This window comes from Lipomyces oligophaga, assembly GCF_038497815.1.
Source record: "Lipomyces oligophaga strain CBS 7107 unplaced genomic scaffold V1516scaffold_1, whole genome shotgun sequence".
Classification (NCBI taxonomy): domain Eukaryota; kingdom Fungi; phylum Ascomycota; class Lipomycetes; order Lipomycetales; family Lipomycetaceae; genus Lipomyces; species [Lipomyces] oligophaga.
Genome location: NW_027117785.1, coordinates 154,471 through 171,577, shown reverse-complemented (window position 1 = coordinate 171,577; position 17,107 = coordinate 154,471). Strand labels below are relative to the sequence as shown.

Below are 17,107 nucleotides of genomic sequence, written 5' to 3'. Positions count from 1 at the left end.
TGATGCGATCTGACGACCTCTGATGAGATCTAATGCGATCTAAAGTAAGTTGATCAGACCCGGGTGCAATGAGATGAAGGAAAATAAACAAGCTTAGTGAAATTAAAAAGACTTATAGATACAACAACGAGATCTAATGTGTATAATTTGGAAGTTGATGACGGTTGTTCAGCCGTGCTCTCGTGGACTTGATCAGTTAGGTTTGCTCAGCAACTAGCACTGGTACGTAATAAGCAGAACTCAGTAATGAATTAGGAACAGTAGCACTACTCCACACAGCGTAAGGTTTACACGGTTCCAAGGCAGGCCATCGTACTCATGGGCCTAACACAATTTACCCGGCCGCAATAGACAAGCTCAAAGGGACCAAAAACCAGCACAGCGTCGTCATTTGGAGGAGAAGAGAAAGATTTGTTACTAGCGAGTCAATTAATCGCGCTGATTATTAAGAAACCTGACTTAACCAAATTATTTAGAGTCAGCTGCAGTGCTAGTCGTCGTCAGCGTTGTTGTGCTTTGAATTTGAGCCTGTTCACACTTTCTAGATCTCTGATCGCTGACCTGCCGCGCTATCGCTAGTCAAAATGCCCCGTCCTGTAGACACAACATACTATGACTGTCTAGGGGTCGCCCCGGACGCAAACGCGCTCGAGATAAAGAAGGCTTATCGAAAGAAGGCTATTTTGCTACACCCTGATAAGAATCCCGGCGACGAGACCGCTCACGCAAAATTCCAAGAAGTATGTATACACTCCGGAATGTTTAGGTTCTCCTATGCTGTCGAGCCTTTTCTGACTTTCGCATCTAGGTTGGTGAAGCTTATCAGAGTAAGTTTCACGCTCTCGTTTTGTTCTGCTGAATACAGTCAACTGATCGCATATGCAGTTCTGAGTGATCCGGATTTGAGAAAACAATATGATGAATTTGGAAAGGACCAGGCTGTTCCGGCCGCTGGTTTTGGTATGTCTCGGCTTCTGTTTTCTTTCAATCTTTTAGTTTATTGACCAACCAATTTCAGAGGATCCGTCCGAATTTTTCACATCCATCTTTGGTGGCGAGGCTTTTTATGACCTGTAAGTTTGTGTTTAGATCAGCCATATAGAATAGGTTTTGACATGTGACAGAATTGGTGAGCTTTCCCTCATCAAGGAATTGTCTAAAGCTGTGGAGATTTCGCAGCAGGAGGAAGCAGAGGAAGCGGCCGCAGCTGCTGCAGCTTCAACTAGTACCAACACATCTTCCAATTCTACTACATCTTCAGTTCACGACCAAAGCGCGACCAATTTACCAAATGAGAAGTCGCAGTTCACCACTAGCACTCCAAGTACAGCCACTCCGACTGTAGAGACTCCGACTACGCCATCTACTATCAAAGTAGAGATGCCCACTTCTGAGTCGGCTAACAGCTCGAAACCAGTTCTTGCTATTATGGACGATTCTACTACTTCTGATGCTGCACCGGTAAGCTCTGCAGACACATCAGCTGCTGAGAAAGACAAGAAGAAGAAAGACAAGAAAGTTGGTGGGATGACAGCAGCCCAACGAGAAGAAATGAAAAAGCTTGACCAAGAACGGAGAGTTGCTCGACAGGAGAGAGTCGACCATCTAACAAAAAAACTTATTGAACGTCTTTCCTTGTACACAGAGTCGTTAAAGGACGCCGATGTAATTCAAGCTTTCAAAGAAAAAACTCGAGTAAGTTCACAGAAATTATTAGTTTTAGTTTCGGTTTTTTACTAACCTACATAGCTGGAGCGAGAAAACTTGAAAATGGAGTCCTTTGGCGTGGAGCTTTTACAATCTATTGGCAATGTTTATTATCACAAAGGCAATGCATTTAGGAAGGTAGGTTTTTTCCCGCTAAATACTCAACGCAACTAAAATACTAACAAGTCGGTTAAGTCCTCGAAATATTTAGGAATGAATTCTATCTTCAGCAAAGTGAAAGAAAAGGGCGCGATAGCAAAAGACACCTGGAACACGATTTCATCCGCTCTCGACGCGCAGATGACGATCCAAGACATGAACAAGGCAGAAGAAAAGGGCGGCGAAGAATGGACTGAGGAAATGAAAGCCGAGCTTGAGCGCCGAGTAATGGGCAAATTGCTTAACGCCGCATGGCGTGGATCTCGGTTCGAGTTCCAGAGCGTGCTCCGAGAAGTTTGCGACAACGTCCTCGAAGATAAAAAAGTTTCGTCCAGAAAACGCATGGAACGTGCGGAGGCATTAGAAATTGTTGGTGCTATTTTCAGGCAAGCTGAGCATGACCCTGATGAAGATGAAGATGCCCGCGTTTTCGAAACGCTCTTGGCGGAAGCAACTCAGAAAAAGAGTAAAAAAAATAAGAAAAAGGAGAGAACTAGTCCAAACACAACGACCACAACTGATCCGGTTCCCTGAACATGCTTTAAAGATGTTTTCGCCTAGTTTTCTTATGTTTTCTTGATGTTACAACTTTCTCTAATCATATTTCCAGTCTCTTTTGTCAACTTTTTTCGACTTCTTTTGTGTATTTCCATTGCGTCTGTCCTGTGTTCAATGATAATAATCCGCTTGTGCTGTAGAATTAGTTTATTAGTCCTGTTTTTCTATTGGTCTTGATTTCAAGATATTCGTCCTCTAAATTAAATGATACTAAATTAAACCACCTTTAAATGCTCCTTACTCCTAGCAATAAAAAATATCAATCCATCCATATCCATCCACATACATTCATACATAAACAGTAAACACAACTAAGACAGATAAATCCGAATAGCAACTTCATTCGAATACCTTGACTTGAGCTGTAACTCTTTCCACGCATACTCAACATCAATCAACAAGACCTTGCCAGTTGAACTCAATGCGGAAATTGGCATCACCTCCCCTTGGATTGTGATTAGCATTTTAGCAATGGGCACAGCCAACTCTTCATTCCCTAGTTCTCCAACTGTCGATTCTCCGCTCCGCTCTGCTTGGGCGCCGGATGTGTCAGGGCCAGCATCGGAAATATAAACAGACAGAATCCCCAGAACTTTAAGGTCTACATCCAGAATAGCGCGCCCAGATACAGGTACAATAACCTGTTGCCTTGCTATGGCAGCCGCCCCGGTATATTTATCAACCAGCCCCAGTGCTCCAACTTTCAGCACTCTATTTGAATAATGTGTCTTGATAGTTGCAAGAGGTGCAGCCGTGAAAATATCGCATTCAGTACTCTTCAACTTCGTTAGCATCAACACTGGATCATTATCTTCTCGTCCTGTCGCTGCATGAAACTGGAATTCCTGCGTAGCACCGGTCATGTACGACCGTAATACGTACTCAGCCCCATCAACAAGGCCAGTCATCATCGACGGCTTCACTGGTTCTGTGAATTCAGCATTCTTCTCTTGACTGACGTTGAACGCGGCCAAGAGACTGAAGCCACCAGTAGCTCCGTAAAAATTAGACACAAACATCAACCTATTGTCCCACATATCAAAATATGGATCAATCGCCTGCGCAACTCGAGACGGCCGAAGAGACACCGCCGAACCTCGAATAGTTTCAGCATGAATCTGATTTAAAATAACCATATCATGGAATCCGGGCGTATCGGTGATATACACTGCTGACCCGGATATACATCTTGCGACGGCGTGCTGGACAGCATACGGAGCAACTGTGGACATAAACATGTCCCAATCAGGAATAACATTTAAAAGGCCAGTGAACAAATTATTCAGAGCATTGCAATAGACATGCCAATGGTGACTATCGGGAATATTTGGAAAGAAGTCGTCCGAATTTCTCAGCAAAGGCTTTGAAGAGCCCGTTTCTATTAGTGCATAATCGAAATATTGCGTACTCATAGCCATGCAATATATGACACGCAAATTCAAATATCTTAAAGCACTGATTTTGAGCGCGTCTTGATACTTCTGGTAAATGTTCGAGCTTCTAATATGATCGCCTTGAATATCATAGATGTGCATCTGAACGTCCACTTTGACAACAGAAATTCCACTCTGAGCGAGAAATTTGTAGTAATCGTCATAATAGCGATCTATATCGTCCCCAGATACTAGCCAAGCATCATAATTATAAAGCATGCCATGCTCTAACTTATACTGATGTGCAATATCTCCATTAGGAGACATGCCCTGCCAATACCCCAGCAAAGCGTGCCAAACGGCGACATGCCGAATATACGGAAATCTGCGCTTGATGGCATCAACAGTGTGTTTCAAACCGCCTGGAAATTTAGAATTAGCCTCCATGCGCTCCAGTCTGCGGTTTGAGTCAACCGACTGCCAGCCATCATCGATGATAACCAAGCCGACGCGGACATTATTGTCGTGTAGAGATTGAAGCGCCTGCAAAAGAGAATCATGAGATACATCGACACCTAATGAATTCCAGGTGCAAAAACCCATGCAGTCCAGCCACTCCTCATACCATAAGCCCGACACTGGAGGATGATCTCGCGTACGGTATTTGACTACAGGCTGAACTTCAGGTCTGTAGTCCAGTTCGTTAAATGGCTTATGAGCGACTGAATCTGTCAGACCTTTGAGAGGCTGGTGGAAGGCTCGCGCGGTCGACCGCATTGAGTAGAAAGCAGCTTGCACAGCAACTATTGATGAGTCGCTGGCAGCTATGAAGACAGAATAGTCTACTGAAGAACCAGACGTATTTTCAAGATTAAACATAATTGAGCCATTTTGCGCCTGTAGATAAGACACCAGGTTTGCCTAGAGTTCATTAGGGTACTAGCAGAGAGCAAACGATTACCGACTCACCTTGATATTCGACATTGGGATGACCGCAACATGCTTACCATCCTTTCGTTCATACAGGATCAAGAACGCCGTGCGATCAAACTTTAAGTTCGAATGACCATGATATGGACCCATCCAAGAACGCTGGATTCTAACAAGAGCAAGAAATTGGGTCATTTCACTAGGAATACCTAGAGGAACAATTGTTGACTGCTCCAACGACGACTCTACAGATCCCGATACTCTCCATACATCGGCACCGACTGCTTCGCTAAGCATTTTGGTAGACTGTAAAGACGAATTAAAATCCGAAAAGAGATCGGGGAGTTGCAGTTCCTGGCAAGTGGTCGATCTGGAGTACAAAATGATCTTGCCGTTCGTGTTTGGTTTTCCAAGCCAGACCCAGTTATCGTCCTTAGTCAGTCGATATCTGGCTGTGTATTCCAGATGGTGGGCTAGTTTTGGTGGAACCAGACATAATTCAAACTCGTAGACAGTAGAGATCGTACCATCTGCAACACCGCTCTCGTCGCTCGAAACAGGAGTAGTAAGAAGTAACGGGTTCGCAGTATCTTGCCTCTGTTGGAATGCTGTATTGTACCACGACTCGGAGTCAACGTCCGTTGACCACCACAATTCAATTTGAAATTCAGAAGGTAGATCTGTTGATTCAATAAAAGCGCGGATTCGGACTACTCTCGAACGTATTGCTGTTGAAGTTCGAAGAGGTGGATTGAGAGTTACCGAAGATACACTCATTTTTTTCGTTTTGGTAAAGAACAGACTAATACATAAATATTTTATTTTAATCCAAATCGGAAAGGTCAGGTTTGAACCGGTTCTTTTATAATTTTTGCAGTTAAATAATGAAATAGCGAGCGGATGACCAAGACCAAATCCGGATAAACCAACACAAACGCGCCGGCCCAAACAGGGAATCCAAGTACTCTAGTCCCCGTGACATTTGAGCCGAGTAGCAGTCCTAGTGACCTGCCTCAGCCCGCTGAGGCAGTTGTTAGTTAAGCTATTAGACTAATGAAAGCAGTTTAAACAGATGACTACATTGATGACATCACTAAAAATTCAAGTTTGTAAATCATAATTCGTAATTCTGCGTTTCTCATTTTGCTTAACTAATTTTGCTATTTACACCTTCTAAGTCTATTGATGACAGACAGAACACGTTGGTCGGTCACTTGATGTCAACTGAATAATCCAAGCAAGACTTTAATTATCCTTTTTTCCCTCTGCACGTTCACGATCTCTTTTAGCGTAAATCTCGGCAGTGAAGGGTCTAGTGATAAGATTAGTAAAGCAAGTGGCAGATCAAGATAGATAAAGATACATACTCTTCAAACTTCAAAGCGATGGTATACATGACGACGACAAGGACAGACAAGGCAATTCCAGCTGGCTTCGCAAACCACAAAGCAGTAGCCAAAAACGACAAAGATGAACCCCAGTACATTGGGTTGTCGGTGATATTGAACGGGAAACCTGTCACGCGAGACTCCATCAAAATGCCAAAGTAGTCTCCCAGATAAGTTCCTGTGACTCCCAAAGCCCACATACTTGAAACAACTAGCACATTTCCATAAATGAAGATTGCAGCAGCAACGCCTTTGACAATATCGGTGTCGAGCACTGCGAGCGTAGGCTGTGCTCGGAGCGCTTGCTCGTAAAGATAATCACGGAGGATTCCGAGCGAGAAAATAGTGACAGCGAGCAAATAGCATCCAAAGTAGGGCTTTCCAAATGCAATTTTAGTCAAGATATGAGTCTTGTATTCTAAGGCCGGTTGGTTATTTGATGATGACCCTTGCTAATTTATTGAATACTGACCAAGACGTGCAACGATATTCCAAAAAGTCGGATTGAAGAGAATTGAAGCAGCAGAAACTAAATTTCGATTAGTCCTTCTTCATAATAGGCTAGTAGGAATACGTACTCAAAAGGGATTTCTGAGAAAGATCAATGTACGGGGTTAATACACAGTCCTCGGTTCCGACCTTCGCAATATATTCCTTGACCGTCTCCATTTCTGGCATTATCAGCACTACTCGAAGGAAATACAGGTCATTGAATAGACTCAATTGTATCAAATAATAAAGTATCGTACCTTATTTTAACAAATTAATATACAGCTATTTGCACAGTGTTAACTAATTGAACAATAACTTTATCAGCAATCTCTAGAAGGATTTCTTTTCGAGGGTTGAGAGCGAGGGGTACTGTAAGTTAGTCTCGGCCAACACTTCAAGGGGCTGAATCTGATTCACATGAATGCTAATCAGCATCCTAATACGAGTTCTAATTAGTTGATTATAATGAGGTATACTTCATCAACTTTACTGGTTTAATAATATTCGGTATAGAAATAAAATTTTACTCAAATTTCATTCAAATTCGCAAAGCAACCGATTGACGAAAACTGATCAACGCGTAGTATCTGATCGGGACTTGCTACGGCTGTCAGTGCGGCGGGACGCGTCTGAACATTGAGCTGAGAAATATCTGAATTCACAATTTCATACGATCAAAAGTCGAAGCCAGCTCACAGCGAAATGACAAATGCTAGCAAGACCGCAATTTCTATCGGAGCTTCTAAGAATCCCAGAAGAGTATCATTACATGTGATTCCGTGCAAAATTCACCACACAGGTTCCGCAAAGGTTGGCAAATACTTTCCTGTGAAACATTTACCGGATGAGAAGCACTATGAAGCTTATTTCCGCGGACGACGACTGCTAAGTGACCGCTTTGATTTGAAGGATCTGGGATATACAGGTATCACTCATTTGAACTGATTAAATTAAAAACGCGTTACTAAGAAATAGGAATGATGATGCCAGCGATTTCTGAAGCGAAAGCTAGTCAGACTGATGAATATAGCAATGACTTTGACGACTACAGCGATTATAGTGACGAAATTAAAGAAAAACTACCTGAATGGAACAAAAAGGCAGAATTCAATGAGGTCTACATATGGGGTCATGATAGTGCTCCCGAAAATAACAACGACTGGGTCGATGCTCTAAGAGAATGGATCACTTTTACACAAGCAGTAAGTTGATACTATCGATACAAGAAATCTATTAACCAAACAACTAATCAAATAGATGCACTCTGATTAATAATTAATAACACCATTTGAAGCTAGCCCAGATGCATGATAATCGTATAGATTAAAAGAAAATACTAGTATGCCAGACTCCATTCGCGCACAGATATAATGCCCGTCCCCTTGTAAATCAAACATTTTTGAGGTCTGGTCCAGCGAGAACAAAATCCCATAATAACTCCATTTGTCTTCGGTCGAATTATATGACGTGAGCGTTAACCGCGTTAGATACGAGCCTTCGAGCATGAAAATCGAATCTCGGAAAGGTACGCCTACTAAAGAGTCGCCAGATGTCAAAAATCCAGTAATCTTTTCAATTGGAAAATCTGGCTGATCAAGTTGGACTTTCGTCAGTGTACGAACACCAGAACATGTAACATAGATGAGATCAGGCTTCAGTGGCCGGTAAAGTCGAGAATCAAGAGAGCAAGGCACGGGTGCCTCGAAAATCAAAGCTTGAGTTTCGAAATCAAATATCTGAATTGCAGAATCGATATCGCCTCGGACTGAGCGTGACGCGAGCAAGATCAGTTGGTCTCGGTCTGGATTAATCGCAACTCTATGGAGTGTACGTCCAGATTGAGCGACTGTTTCCTGAATCAGATCGGTTGAGTACTCAAATGCAACGGAAGTGTCCCATAGTAGCACTTCTGTAGGAGCTGTGATAACGGCCAAAACGCGTTTTGCTGACGCCATGTCTCTTGTGTTGGATGAATAGAGCTGTCTTTCTTGATGTGATGTTGGATTGGCCAATGACCATACTCTGCACTTCCCTAAAGATGTAACGCCGGCACATATATCTTCAGATATAGTCAAGTCATACCAGCTTTCTCGACTTTGCTGGAGCTTCCATCGCTTATCTGAAAACAATTCATACAGAAATGTGAATTTCAGGTCGGAACCGACCATAACTCCAGAGACAACCAATCGACCACCCCAGTAAGCCATTGATGATGGTCTCAAATCCGAGATTTCTCGCCGGGTTGCAAGTCTATTGGACTGTTTCAAAGCCACATCTCGAAATGCACACAACCGCAACGCATCAAGGCTTGAAAGCTTAGATGGAGCAAGAGCCGATTCAGGAACTGCCGGATCCACGTCCTGGGGTCGAAGCGACGGTCGCTCGTCTGAAAACTCTAGACGTCGCATATGATGACAAATGACCTCGGACGAGAGTCTTTGGTACCATCGTTTCGAGACGCGCTGCCAGGAGAGAATATCTCGCGTGGACACATACGACAGAACAATAATCAAAATCTCTGCTGGAAGAAGCGCAATGATATCAACATACAAGTGCCTCTCTGCAAGAAGACTAGTTAAATGCCATATATCAGATGGCAAAAAATTTGCGAATAAATTGTCTAATAAATTTCGTCTAACGTCTGTAGATTCAATATGTCGAAACTGATCAAATGCTCGTGATAGCCCGGTAATATCATCGGCTGCGTGAGGTGATTCCGAAAGCGTAATAGCGGAAGAACTTGCAGAACATTCGATCTGTGGTCTATCAATATTGATCTGTGAATGAAATGGAGTCGAATCGGTCATTGGTTAGTTGTATTGATGAAGTATTTCCATTTGATTTATCTATGCAGAGGAAGCGTCGGCAAGAGATTGGGATTAGAGCCGATGGTCGATAACTAAGGATACCCTAGCCCGAAGAGCTATGTCGCATAGGAAGAATTTTGTAAGTTTGTAGAGAGGTAACAGCAATATGGCAGGTTTGTACATAATCAGTTGTAGAAATGAACAAAATAGGGGATAGTCTCAAATTCGAGAGTGAGGAGGAGAAGGACGAAGATATTCCTACGTAAGTAAAGTGGAGTTGAGACGGAGAAATACTAATAATGCAGTCTGTCTGCTGACACATTGGCTCTACTTGCAGAATTCCAGCAAACCAAAAGCCAGCAAGAAGAACGATTTTTGAAACTTCAGAAACAGGCAGAGGCGGAATTCGAACGAGAATGGGATCCAGATTTAAGCTATGATGACGAGGACGAGGGCAATGATGGAGATGGGCAGCTGAAAACTATGGAAGTGTTTACTGAGGATTGGAATCTATCTCAGTTTTGGTATACGGACGAGACAGCGCGGCAATTAAGTGCGTACGTGTTGGCACCGCTGGTAAAAGTGAATATGAACGGTGGGGTGGAAGTGAACAAGAATTGGAGAGAAATGGATGATGTGCGGATAGCCATCGTGAGTGCGCCAACAGTACATCAGTATCTAACGCGAGTGCTGCTAAAGGAGATTGAGCCGGAAGAAGTGCGCAGGAAAATTCACTCGGTCATTTTCGAACATGACCGTCGATTCGAGGTTTTTGGCCGACGCGAATTCGTTGAATATGATTTCAACGCACCAAAGGCATTGCCGGACAAGGCCATTGGCTGGTTCACGAGGGCAATAGTCGATCCACCTTTTCTGAGTGAGGAGTGCCAGGTGAAGACGGCAATGAGTGTGCGACTGCTAGTAGGGCCACCAAGATCAGTGGGCCAAAAACAGCCTACGATAGTGGTTTGTACGGGCGAGAAAGTAGCAGAGATAGTGCTGAAAGCGTACAAGCCGTACGGATTGTGTAGGAACTCATTTGAACCTAGACATCGAGCCGGACTGCAGAACGAGTTTCGATGTTTTGTTAACGAGGTCGAACTCTGAGCGATGTAAACGAACTGTATTAGTAAGAACAATGGGATTGATTATGCTGTAATTGACAGGTAGAGCGCACGGAATGAAATTAAGATAAGTAACATAAGATCAACAGAATTATTAGGCATACAAAATCAGAAATTTTAACAAAATTGAAAATATCAAATATATTAAAAAAACTAAAAAATTAAAAGGATCAATTATATCAATTATATCAATTATATCAAATATATCAAATATTTCATAAAAATCAGATATATCAGAATTATCAAAATATCAAAATATCAATTTTCGAAATATATTAATATAACGTTGTATTAAACACATCCTCCGCGGCGGAGATACACTCGGGACAGCCGCAAGCCGGGTCGGGAGCCGCTGAATGACCCGAGTAGACAGATGGGAGATGGAACAGGAGGCTGGGCATATGACGTCAGAGTGATGGCAATGCCGATTGGCCGAGTCGAGAGTCATAGCAGGCAGGGCAGGAGACTCGGTGAGGTGATTTGTCAGTAGTTGACGTTGTGCGGATGAGCTGAGTCGGCAAACTGGATGCCTCTGCAAGATGTACGTCCTGGCCGGACATACATCTTGTATCTAAAAAGGGGTTGAATCGAAATCGCGACGATCATGCTAAAGTCATCCGCAGCAGAGAACTTTTCACCTTTTACGTAATCGTGCAATTGCATGTGCCGACCCCTCGTCGCCCCGTTCAGGCAGTATAATTGATGATGACGACAGGTTCCAACTTGTTCTGCCATGTTCGACGCCTCCGGAAGACACAAACACCTTGGATGCGGCGGCGCACAGACCGTGGAGTTTCCGGCCGGATAGTGTTTGCACAGATGGTTGAGCGGTCGGCAAAGACAAGGGGAGGAGCTGATTAGTAATTGAGGATGAGTAATGATGAGTGCGCATTGTATTAGCAAACTTTTCGGGATAATTGTCATCATTGTTTCTGCGCACATTGTGAGAATATTAGCAACGCGGGCGAACGCTGCCGCTGGCAGTGCTCTATCGCTCGTCTACTTCTCTCTCGTCATCTCGCCAATCACCTCTGCCGTCACCGTCTCATTTACACCCAGTCAGACCTGCTGTTTAAGTCCGCCGCATCCGTCCGCCGCAGCCCGTGCGTGAGTCTCTGCTGCCTGTTCGGGAAACCCTCTCGCCTTTGGCTGTCCTGTCTTGGTCCTGCAGAACTGGGCGTGCGATGAGCTGGGTTTTTCCTCAGCGTTTGGGACTTTGCGGCCGGAGCAGCGCACAGCACATAGAGAACGAGCATAGTGAAATCAGTCAAGAGAAAAGAGAGAGACCATGAGAACCGATTACGTGACTAAAATAGAAATACAACTGTACAGTTTAGATCACTCGTAGTCTAGTTTAAGATGTAACGGACAATCGTATTCGTCCGTTCGTATTTATGTGGTCCTAATCCAATGCTACATGACTTCCGGGTTCTTAATTGTTAGTGTATTCTCGCCTGCCTGGTTCGACCCCTTCCTCTGACTGAGTCCAAGCCCGCACCGGCTCCCAACCAACCTTCCTGCGGCCGCTACGAGAACTGTAAAATACCCTAAATCAGATCACCCACTATATTCGCACACTAAACTACCGGCTCTCCTCCTCCCTGCAGAAGCCCAAAATCGTCCGGTCCCGTTCTTGCCGGACTTCCTTTCTTCCTCACAAGTCTTTATCTTGGGCTCGTCATCCTACAAAGCCTTCTTCTGCTCTCCGTTTTCTTCTTCCCTCTGTCCAGCTATCTTCCATCTCTATATTCCATCTCTGTCTTCCATCTGGCTTGATCCTCTTGTTCCTCTAGAGCATCCTCCCTCCCTCCCTCCCTCCTCCCTTACATTATACCATATTCGTCTCTTCCATGCCGCCTCTTCCTCTGCTGCCTAGTCGTCTCCGGCTCCGTCCGTCTCGCCTAGCTGTCTCACTAGTCGTCGTCCTGCTCTCCGCTGCAATCGTGGCGGCCCATGGTGACGACGAGATCGAGCCGACCGCGCAGGATCTCGTCTCTCAGCCAGGTTCGGACCGCGATATGGATTCCATGCACATGCCCAAGTTCAACTATACTGCTTTCGTCGACAACTATGATTCCACCTCGTTCCTCAACCGCGATAGTGGCAGATTCCTGTTGGTCGCGCATATCGTGCTCATGCTGATCAGCTTCGTCGGTCTGTTTCCGGTGTCGCTCATGCTCTCCATCGCCAAATCTCCCCTCCATACTCCTCTGCACATTGTGTTCCTTGCCGTCGTCGCTCTCGGCATGATCCCGATCATCATCTATTCGTCCCAGACTACAAATCTTTACCCATCTAGTCTGCACTCCTGGTTCGGCTGGGTCGTCCTTTTCCTGCTCGTGCTCCATTTCGCCGCAGATCAGTTTCAGACCCTTCTAGGTTGGGTTCTCTCGAAACCCCCGGTCGCGCCCACATCGTCTTTGCCCTCCTCTGCGCGTGCCTCGCATGACTCCAACTGCGCTGCTTCTGTCGGATCAGACACCCTCGACGGCAATGACTTTGACTCCTTTGACGTCTATGATGATCTTCTCGAGCCAGCGGGCGGCTCTGGATCAGTCCACGTCTCTCCAAGCTCCAGCCATCATCTCGACGACAGCGTTTTTGCCTCGGACTACGGCTTCAGATATCATCCTGCTCCTGATGGTGGTCGCGAGTACGTGCTCGAGACTGGTCACGCCGATGATCTAGAAAGACTGCGTCAACCTCATCATCCGCTCACGTTGGAGTACCGGATCCAGCGCACCATTGCCACTCGCTGCCAGCCTATTCGTCGCGCTTTGGCTCGTCTTCCCGAACGTCTCCTGACGTCGCTTTTATTGCTTTCTTCGGTTGTCTTCTCGCTGCTGAATCGGCCGATGATTTTCATTGCCTACTTCCAGATCTTGAGCGGTATTGTCACAGCCACCGGCATGGGCCAGGCAGACAAGGTGTACGGTCTGCTGGCTCATTTCATCAAGGGATCTGTATTTTTATGGTTCGGTGTTCTTACGTTTGGCCGTGTGCTGGGCGCATTTGCCAATCTCGGCTGGGCTTGGAACGTTCGGCCTCCGCTGCCATACTCCAAGCTATCATTTGGTGCTCGTTTTTTCAGATGTAATATAGAGATGATCGAGTCTGGTTTAATTTTCTTTTATGGTATCACCAATATTTTCATGGAGCATCTTGGAAACAAGGACGGAAAATGGTCTCATAAGGATCTGCAGCATGTGTCGATTGCATTTTTGTACATTGGTGGTGGACTCTGTGGTCTGTTGTACGAGTCGTCAACCATCCGCTCATTGTTCAATGCGCCTCTTGAATCCGGACTGGGCTCGCTGCGAGTCCGACAGACGCATCTTCGTCATCACCGCAAGGCGGAGAAGATGTCTGCTGAGAGTCCCATCCGTACAGAGTCGACGTTGCGGATGGGTTCGTCTCGGCGCGGGGCGATGTCGTCTGTTGTGGAATCACGTCTGAGTGAGCCTGTTCAGTACGGGACGTCGTTCAACCCGTTCCCTCTGTTTACCGTGTTTTTTACTGGTGTGCTGATGTCACAGCACCAGCAGGCCACGGCGCTGTCCACGACAATCCACATGCAATGGGGCTATCTGTTTTGCATTGGATGTTTGTTTCGCGTGATTACGTACGTAACTATGTATCTTTCGCCGCCAAAGTCGTACTACCCTGCGCGTCCGATCACGGAGGTGCTGGCGTCGTTCTGTCTGATTGCTGGCGGCGGCGTGTTCATTTCGTCGTCGCAGCAGATTGTGGAGGCGATGCTGTATCGGAAGCTGGATGCGATGTTCACTATGAATCTGGCGGTCGGCTTTACTGCACTGTTTATGGCGTGGATCATGGTCTGCATGGCGGTCAAAGGCTGGGCGACGATGCGGCATACGGGTAGTATGACTGCCTGAAGAAAGTAGGAGTGAGTAGTATATTTGATAAGTTATTGAATGAGTTAAGGGTTGAGTAATAATTACAGAGTGCTCCCCGATGTGTTTGTCTGATAAGTTGGAGCTAATGTTTTAATAATAATGTAATGAATGTATATATCTATATAAATATTATATAATTTTATCGTGCAATCTATCATGTATGTTTATCTCTTGTTCTGCTGAACAGCTGCTGACTGGCTGGGACCCTGGCGATCTGGGAGGAGGGGTAAGGGCGGAGGGGGTCTGCGGTCGTTGGGAGCAGAGCTGGGAGGAAACAAAGATTTCGTCTAATACAATTTGATCGGAGAAACAAACTCCATGTCGGCGAGCACTGGCGGGCGGTGTAGCGGACGTACCGGTAATGAACATGCGTGAACGAGCAGGACCGAGAGAGAGGAGGGGTTGCTGCAGTACTGGTTGGGCGACAGAACTGAAACTGTCGATGATGACGGGAACAAATGATGACACTATAGTAGCACCCCAGGCAGCAACAGGCTAAACGAAACCAATAACAGTGTCTATGCCGACGCAGATTAAACAGCCAAAAAAAACACACCAATAAACAGTTCGGACGGCCCACACAAAAACACGAAGTTCGCAAGTATTAATGCAAGACGGTAATTCCAAAGATCGTCGACCGATGCCAGTGAGAACGGCAGGTACAGCTCTGCAACTAGATTTCTGGGTCAAGAGTCAGATCACGACCCAACGAACTCAGCAGTCCCAGCGCTCGACGGCCCGCGAAATCCGACCGTCGTCCGGTAGCCGGCTAATTCAAGCAAAGTAAGTGGGACTAATAGCAGTACCGGTTCAGGCAAGAACTAAACAAAGACTGTCAGACTTTCTATTTTGCGTTTGTACGGTTTGTGCGTTAACTCTCGGTAATTGCTGCGTTCCGATTGTTCCGGTGCTGGTGCGCTGGTAGCTGCTCGCAGCTACTCGCAGCTGAGAGCAGCAAGGAGGGAGCTGGAAGCACGAAGAAGCAGCCGAATAATGTAGTGAGCAGCTACGAACGCAGAAGCAAAGAAGAACAACGATTGGCTGACGAAACAATCGCATTATTGCTAGAAAAAAATGGGTTTGCCGACGTCCCGCACCAGAGACCACAGCTGCTGATACAATTTAGAAGTATCAAGGCCTCTAGACATCCAGGTCTCTCTATGTCATCTCTGGTTTTTTACATCCCTTAATCTTCTCATATCTGCTCTTTCGAGGTTTATAATGCGGTCTATTGATGGAATATATCGTCTGATCGCTTGATTTTCACTCGTCTGATACATTCTCATTAATGCCTACGTGCATTTCCAACCCTCGACCTCTTCTGGGGTCATTTCCAATTCCTTGCCAAATCAAAAAACCAAATTCAAATTAGCCCCTTGCGTCTGTCCGCGAGGTCCGATATCCATCTAGATGTAAATTACCTCCCAGCACACGACAGCCTGACCATCATAATAATGAAATGGTGTCATGCTCATAGACTCCAAATAAGTATTCTGGCTGCCTGCTCAACACAGTCAGAGCAATTAGTAGCGGCGACTATTGCTTGTTTCTGTCAGCGCTTGGTATGCCGACTCATTCACACCGCCTGCGCTGCCTGCACTCACACCACCCCCGGCTGCCCCTACGGTCTCGAATTGTCCCAGAATCGTGCCGTCACTCTGCAAACCTCTTCTTCTGAAATCAGCCGCGCCTGGCACAGCTCCTGCAGACCCTAGGGCCGTCTCCTCGTCGTCGACAAGCTCATCTGCAAACGGGACCGGCGGTGAAAGCTTCGACGACCCGTACATTCTGATCGGCCACGCCCGGCCCTGCCGAGCGGTATCTGCCAGCGAAGGATAATACAGCCTGTAGGCTGCCCAGGCGACCGCTAGGCCAATGATACTTCCCGATAGCACATCTGTGCCATGATGCCTATGATCTTTGATTCTACTTGTCGCAATCGCACCAGCACCTAGCAGCGGAAACATGACAATTGCCGCTTTCCAGGCCTCGCCGCGAGTATCGTACAGAGACAGTTTTCCAGCCAGAAAAAAAGACAAGTATCCAAGGCCCGCAAATGCTGTCGATGAGTGACCTGATGGCCATGATCGCCATCCTTCTGCAAGAATCGCGGGGTCTGTCTGAGTGCAGACTTTAAGGACCTCACTTAAACCCCACACCTCTGCGTCGGCAGCACCAGAGTACGGCAGACACCGGGCGATCGAGTCAGGCCTCGGCCGACCAACAATACCTTTCAGCGACGTAGTGATCACAAACGTAAATGATTCTGACAATGCAATACCGAGAAAGCCTACATTGAACTCCCACAGCTGCGCGAGAAACGCCGTTGTTCGCCGCCCTCCGACCAGCGTTAATTGCTCCTCCTCTCGCACAAGCTCATTATGGCTATATCTCAATCGATCCACGACAAACGACCAAACCGCTATCACTGCAATAGGAAGCAGAACCGAATAAACAAGACAAGACCCAAATGGAACTGTTTCGGGATCGGCAATCGGATATTGAAGCGTTTTATCTGTTAAGGAGAACCTGGAGTAGTTCGGCTCTAGTGTGGCGATGTAGCTCCAGATTCCAGCAAGAACAAACACAACTACGTAATCAAACACGTATGAAAACGCAATTCGGAGAGGCGACGCGGCTTTCGCCATCGTT

General features: G+C 46.0%; 10 protein-coding genes across 10 annotated transcripts; 4 read left to right on the top strand and 6 right to left on the bottom strand.

Annotated features, from left to right (window-relative positions):
- Window positions 1-379: 379 nt before the first annotated feature.
- On the top strand, window positions 380-2,649 carry V1516DRAFT_667278 (X-domain of DnaJ-containing-domain-containing protein). Its single transcript, XM_066920815.1, has 7 exons — window positions 380-740; window positions 809-827; window positions 886-960; window positions 1,019-1,073; window positions 1,125-1,695; window positions 1,750-1,845; window positions 1,903-2,649. The coding sequence occupies exons 1-7, from the start codon at window positions 585-587 to the stop codon at window positions 2,398-2,400; spliced, it is 1,470 nt and encodes a 489-aa protein (XP_066779491.1). The 5' UTR covers window positions 380-584; the 3' UTR covers window positions 2,401-2,649.
- Window positions 2,548-5,618, bottom strand: V1516DRAFT_709261 (glycoside hydrolase superfamily). The gene is made up of 2 exons (XM_066924218.1): window positions 4,767-5,618; window positions 2,548-4,718 (listed from the first exon to the last, which is right to left on the bottom strand). The coding sequence occupies exons 1-2, from the start codon at window positions 5,502-5,504 to the stop codon at window positions 2,736-2,738; spliced, it is 2,721 nt and encodes a 906-aa protein (XP_066779490.1). The 5' UTR covers window positions 5,505-5,618; the 3' UTR covers window positions 2,548-2,735.
- On the bottom strand, window positions 5,619-6,958 carry V1516DRAFT_667270 (phospholipid methyltransferase-domain-containing protein). Its single transcript, XM_066920814.1, has 5 exons — window positions 6,865-6,958; window positions 6,694-6,786; window positions 6,588-6,644; window positions 6,095-6,533; window positions 5,619-6,039 (listed from the first exon to the last, which is right to left on the bottom strand). The coding sequence occupies exons 2-5, from the start codon at window positions 6,782-6,784 to the stop codon at window positions 5,973-5,975; spliced, it is 654 nt and encodes a 217-aa protein (XP_066779489.1). The 5' UTR covers window positions 6,785-6,786; window positions 6,865-6,958; the 3' UTR covers window positions 5,619-5,972.
- A 351-nt stretch (window positions 6,959-7,309) lies between these two features.
- V1516DRAFT_661385 (ribonuclease H2, subunit C) lies at window positions 7,310-7,818 on the top strand (the record flags this gene model as incomplete). Its single annotated transcript, XM_066920365.1, has 2 exons — window positions 7,310-7,532; window positions 7,583-7,818. The coding sequence occupies 2 exons, from the start codon at window positions 7,310-7,312 to the stop codon at window positions 7,816-7,818; spliced, it is 459 nt and encodes a 152-aa protein (XP_066779488.1).
- Window positions 7,819-9,443, bottom strand: V1516DRAFT_667266 (uncharacterized protein). The gene has a single exon (XM_066920813.1). It carries the CDS (start codon window positions 9,412-9,414, stop codon window positions 7,876-7,878), a length of 1,539 nt encoding a protein of 512 aa, XP_066779487.1. The 5' UTR covers window positions 9,415-9,443; the 3' UTR covers window positions 7,819-7,875.
- Window positions 9,444-9,582: 139 nt separating this feature from the next.
- On the top strand, window positions 9,583-10,706 carry V1516DRAFT_667265 (putative N6-adenine methyltransferase-domain-containing protein). The gene is made up of 2 exons (XM_066920812.1): window positions 9,583-9,676; window positions 9,720-10,706. Exons 1-2 carry the CDS (start codon window positions 9,612-9,614, stop codon window positions 10,519-10,521), a joined length of 867 nt encoding a protein of 288 aa, XP_066779486.1. The 5' UTR covers window positions 9,583-9,611; the 3' UTR covers window positions 10,522-10,706.
- V1516DRAFT_667262 (uncharacterized protein) lies at window positions 10,665-11,955 on the bottom strand. The gene has a single exon (XM_066920811.1). It carries the CDS (start codon window positions 11,478-11,480, stop codon window positions 11,022-11,024), a length of 459 nt encoding a protein of 152 aa, XP_066779485.1. The 5' UTR covers window positions 11,481-11,955; the 3' UTR covers window positions 10,665-11,021.
- A 616-nt stretch (window positions 11,956-12,571) lies between these two features.
- V1516DRAFT_618824 (uncharacterized protein) lies at window positions 12,572-14,434 on the top strand (the record flags this gene model as incomplete). Its single annotated transcript, XM_066919428.1, has 3 exons — window positions 12,572-12,940; window positions 13,073-13,858; window positions 13,931-14,434. The coding sequence occupies 3 exons, from the start codon at window positions 12,572-12,574 to the stop codon at window positions 14,432-14,434; spliced, it is 1,659 nt and encodes a 552-aa protein (XP_066779484.1).
- A 366-nt stretch (window positions 14,435-14,800) lies between these two features.
- On the bottom strand, window positions 14,801-15,891 carry V1516DRAFT_667260 (uncharacterized protein). Its single transcript, XM_066920810.1, has 2 exons — window positions 15,295-15,891; window positions 14,801-15,238 (listed from the first exon to the last, which is right to left on the bottom strand). Exons 1-2 carry the CDS (start codon window positions 15,512-15,514, stop codon window positions 15,225-15,227), a joined length of 234 nt encoding a protein of 77 aa, XP_066779483.1. The 5' UTR covers window positions 15,515-15,891; the 3' UTR covers window positions 14,801-15,224.
- An 87-nt stretch (window positions 15,892-15,978) lies between these two features.
- V1516DRAFT_617382 (phosphatidic acid phosphatase type 2/haloperoxidase) lies at window positions 15,979-17,103 on the bottom strand (the record flags this gene model as incomplete). The annotated part of the gene is made up of 2 exons (XM_066919361.1): window positions 15,979-16,764; window positions 16,828-17,103. 2 exons carry the CDS (start codon window positions 17,101-17,103, stop codon window positions 15,979-15,981), a joined length of 1,062 nt encoding a protein of 353 aa, XP_066779482.1.
- Between the last annotated feature and the right edge of the window lie 4 nt (window positions 17,104-17,107).

What these genes read in the sequence shown, in the direction of transcription:
- V1516DRAFT_667278 (XM_066920815.1), top strand. Translation starts at nt 585, where the DNA reads ATGCCCCGTCCTGTAGACACAACATACTATGACTGTCTAGGGGTCGCC. An exon ending in TGTTCCGGCCGCTGGTTTTG is followed by an intron (nt 961 to 1,018) that starts GTATGTCTCGGC and finishes AACCAATTTCAG; the next exon opens with AGGATCCGTCCGAATTTTTC. An exon ending in CTTTCAAAGAAAAAACTCGA is followed by an intron (nt 1,696 to 1,749) that starts GTAAGTTCACAG and finishes TAACCTACATAG; the next exon opens with CTGGAGCGAGAAAACTTGAA.
- V1516DRAFT_709261 (XM_066924218.1), bottom strand. Translation starts at nt 5,504, where the DNA reads ATGAGTGTATCTTCGGTAACTCTCAATCCACCTCTTCGAACTTCAACA. An exon ending in TCCCAATGTCGAATATCAAG is followed by an intron (nt 4,719 to 4,766) that starts GTGAGTCGGTAA and finishes AATGAACTCTAG; the next exon opens with GCAAACCTGGTGTCTTATCT.
- V1516DRAFT_667270 (XM_066920814.1), bottom strand. Translation starts at nt 6,784, where the DNA reads ATGGAGACGGTCAAGGAATATATTGCGAAGGTCGGAACCGAGGACTGT. An exon ending in GAATATCGTTGCACGTCTTG is followed by an intron (nt 6,534 to 6,587) that starts GTCAGTATTCAA and finishes AACCGGCCTTAG; the next exon opens with AATACAAGACTCATATCTTG. An exon ending in ATCGCTTTGAAGTTTGAAGA is followed by an intron (nt 6,040 to 6,094) that starts GTATGTATCTTT and finishes TCTTATCACTAG; the next exon opens with ACCCTTCACTGCCGAGATTT.
- V1516DRAFT_667266 (XM_066920813.1), bottom strand. Translation starts at nt 9,414, where the DNA reads ATGACCGATTCGACTCCATTTCATTCACAGATCAATATTGATAGACCA.
- V1516DRAFT_667265 (XM_066920812.1), top strand. Translation starts at nt 9,612, where the DNA reads ATGAACAAAATAGGGGATAGTCTCAAATTCGAGAGTGAGGAGGAGAAG. An exon ending in AAGGACGAAGATATTCCTAC is followed by an intron (nt 9,677 to 9,719) that starts GTAAGTAAAGTG and finishes CTAATAATGCAG; the next exon opens with TCTGTCTGCTGACACATTGG.
- V1516DRAFT_667262 (XM_066920811.1), bottom strand. Translation starts at nt 11,480, where the DNA reads ATGTGCGCAGAAACAATGATGACAATTATCCCGAAAAGTTTGCTAATA.
- V1516DRAFT_667260 (XM_066920810.1), bottom strand. Translation starts at nt 15,514, where the DNA reads ATGCGATTGTTTCGTCAGCCAATCGTTGTTCTTCTTTGCTTCTGCGTT.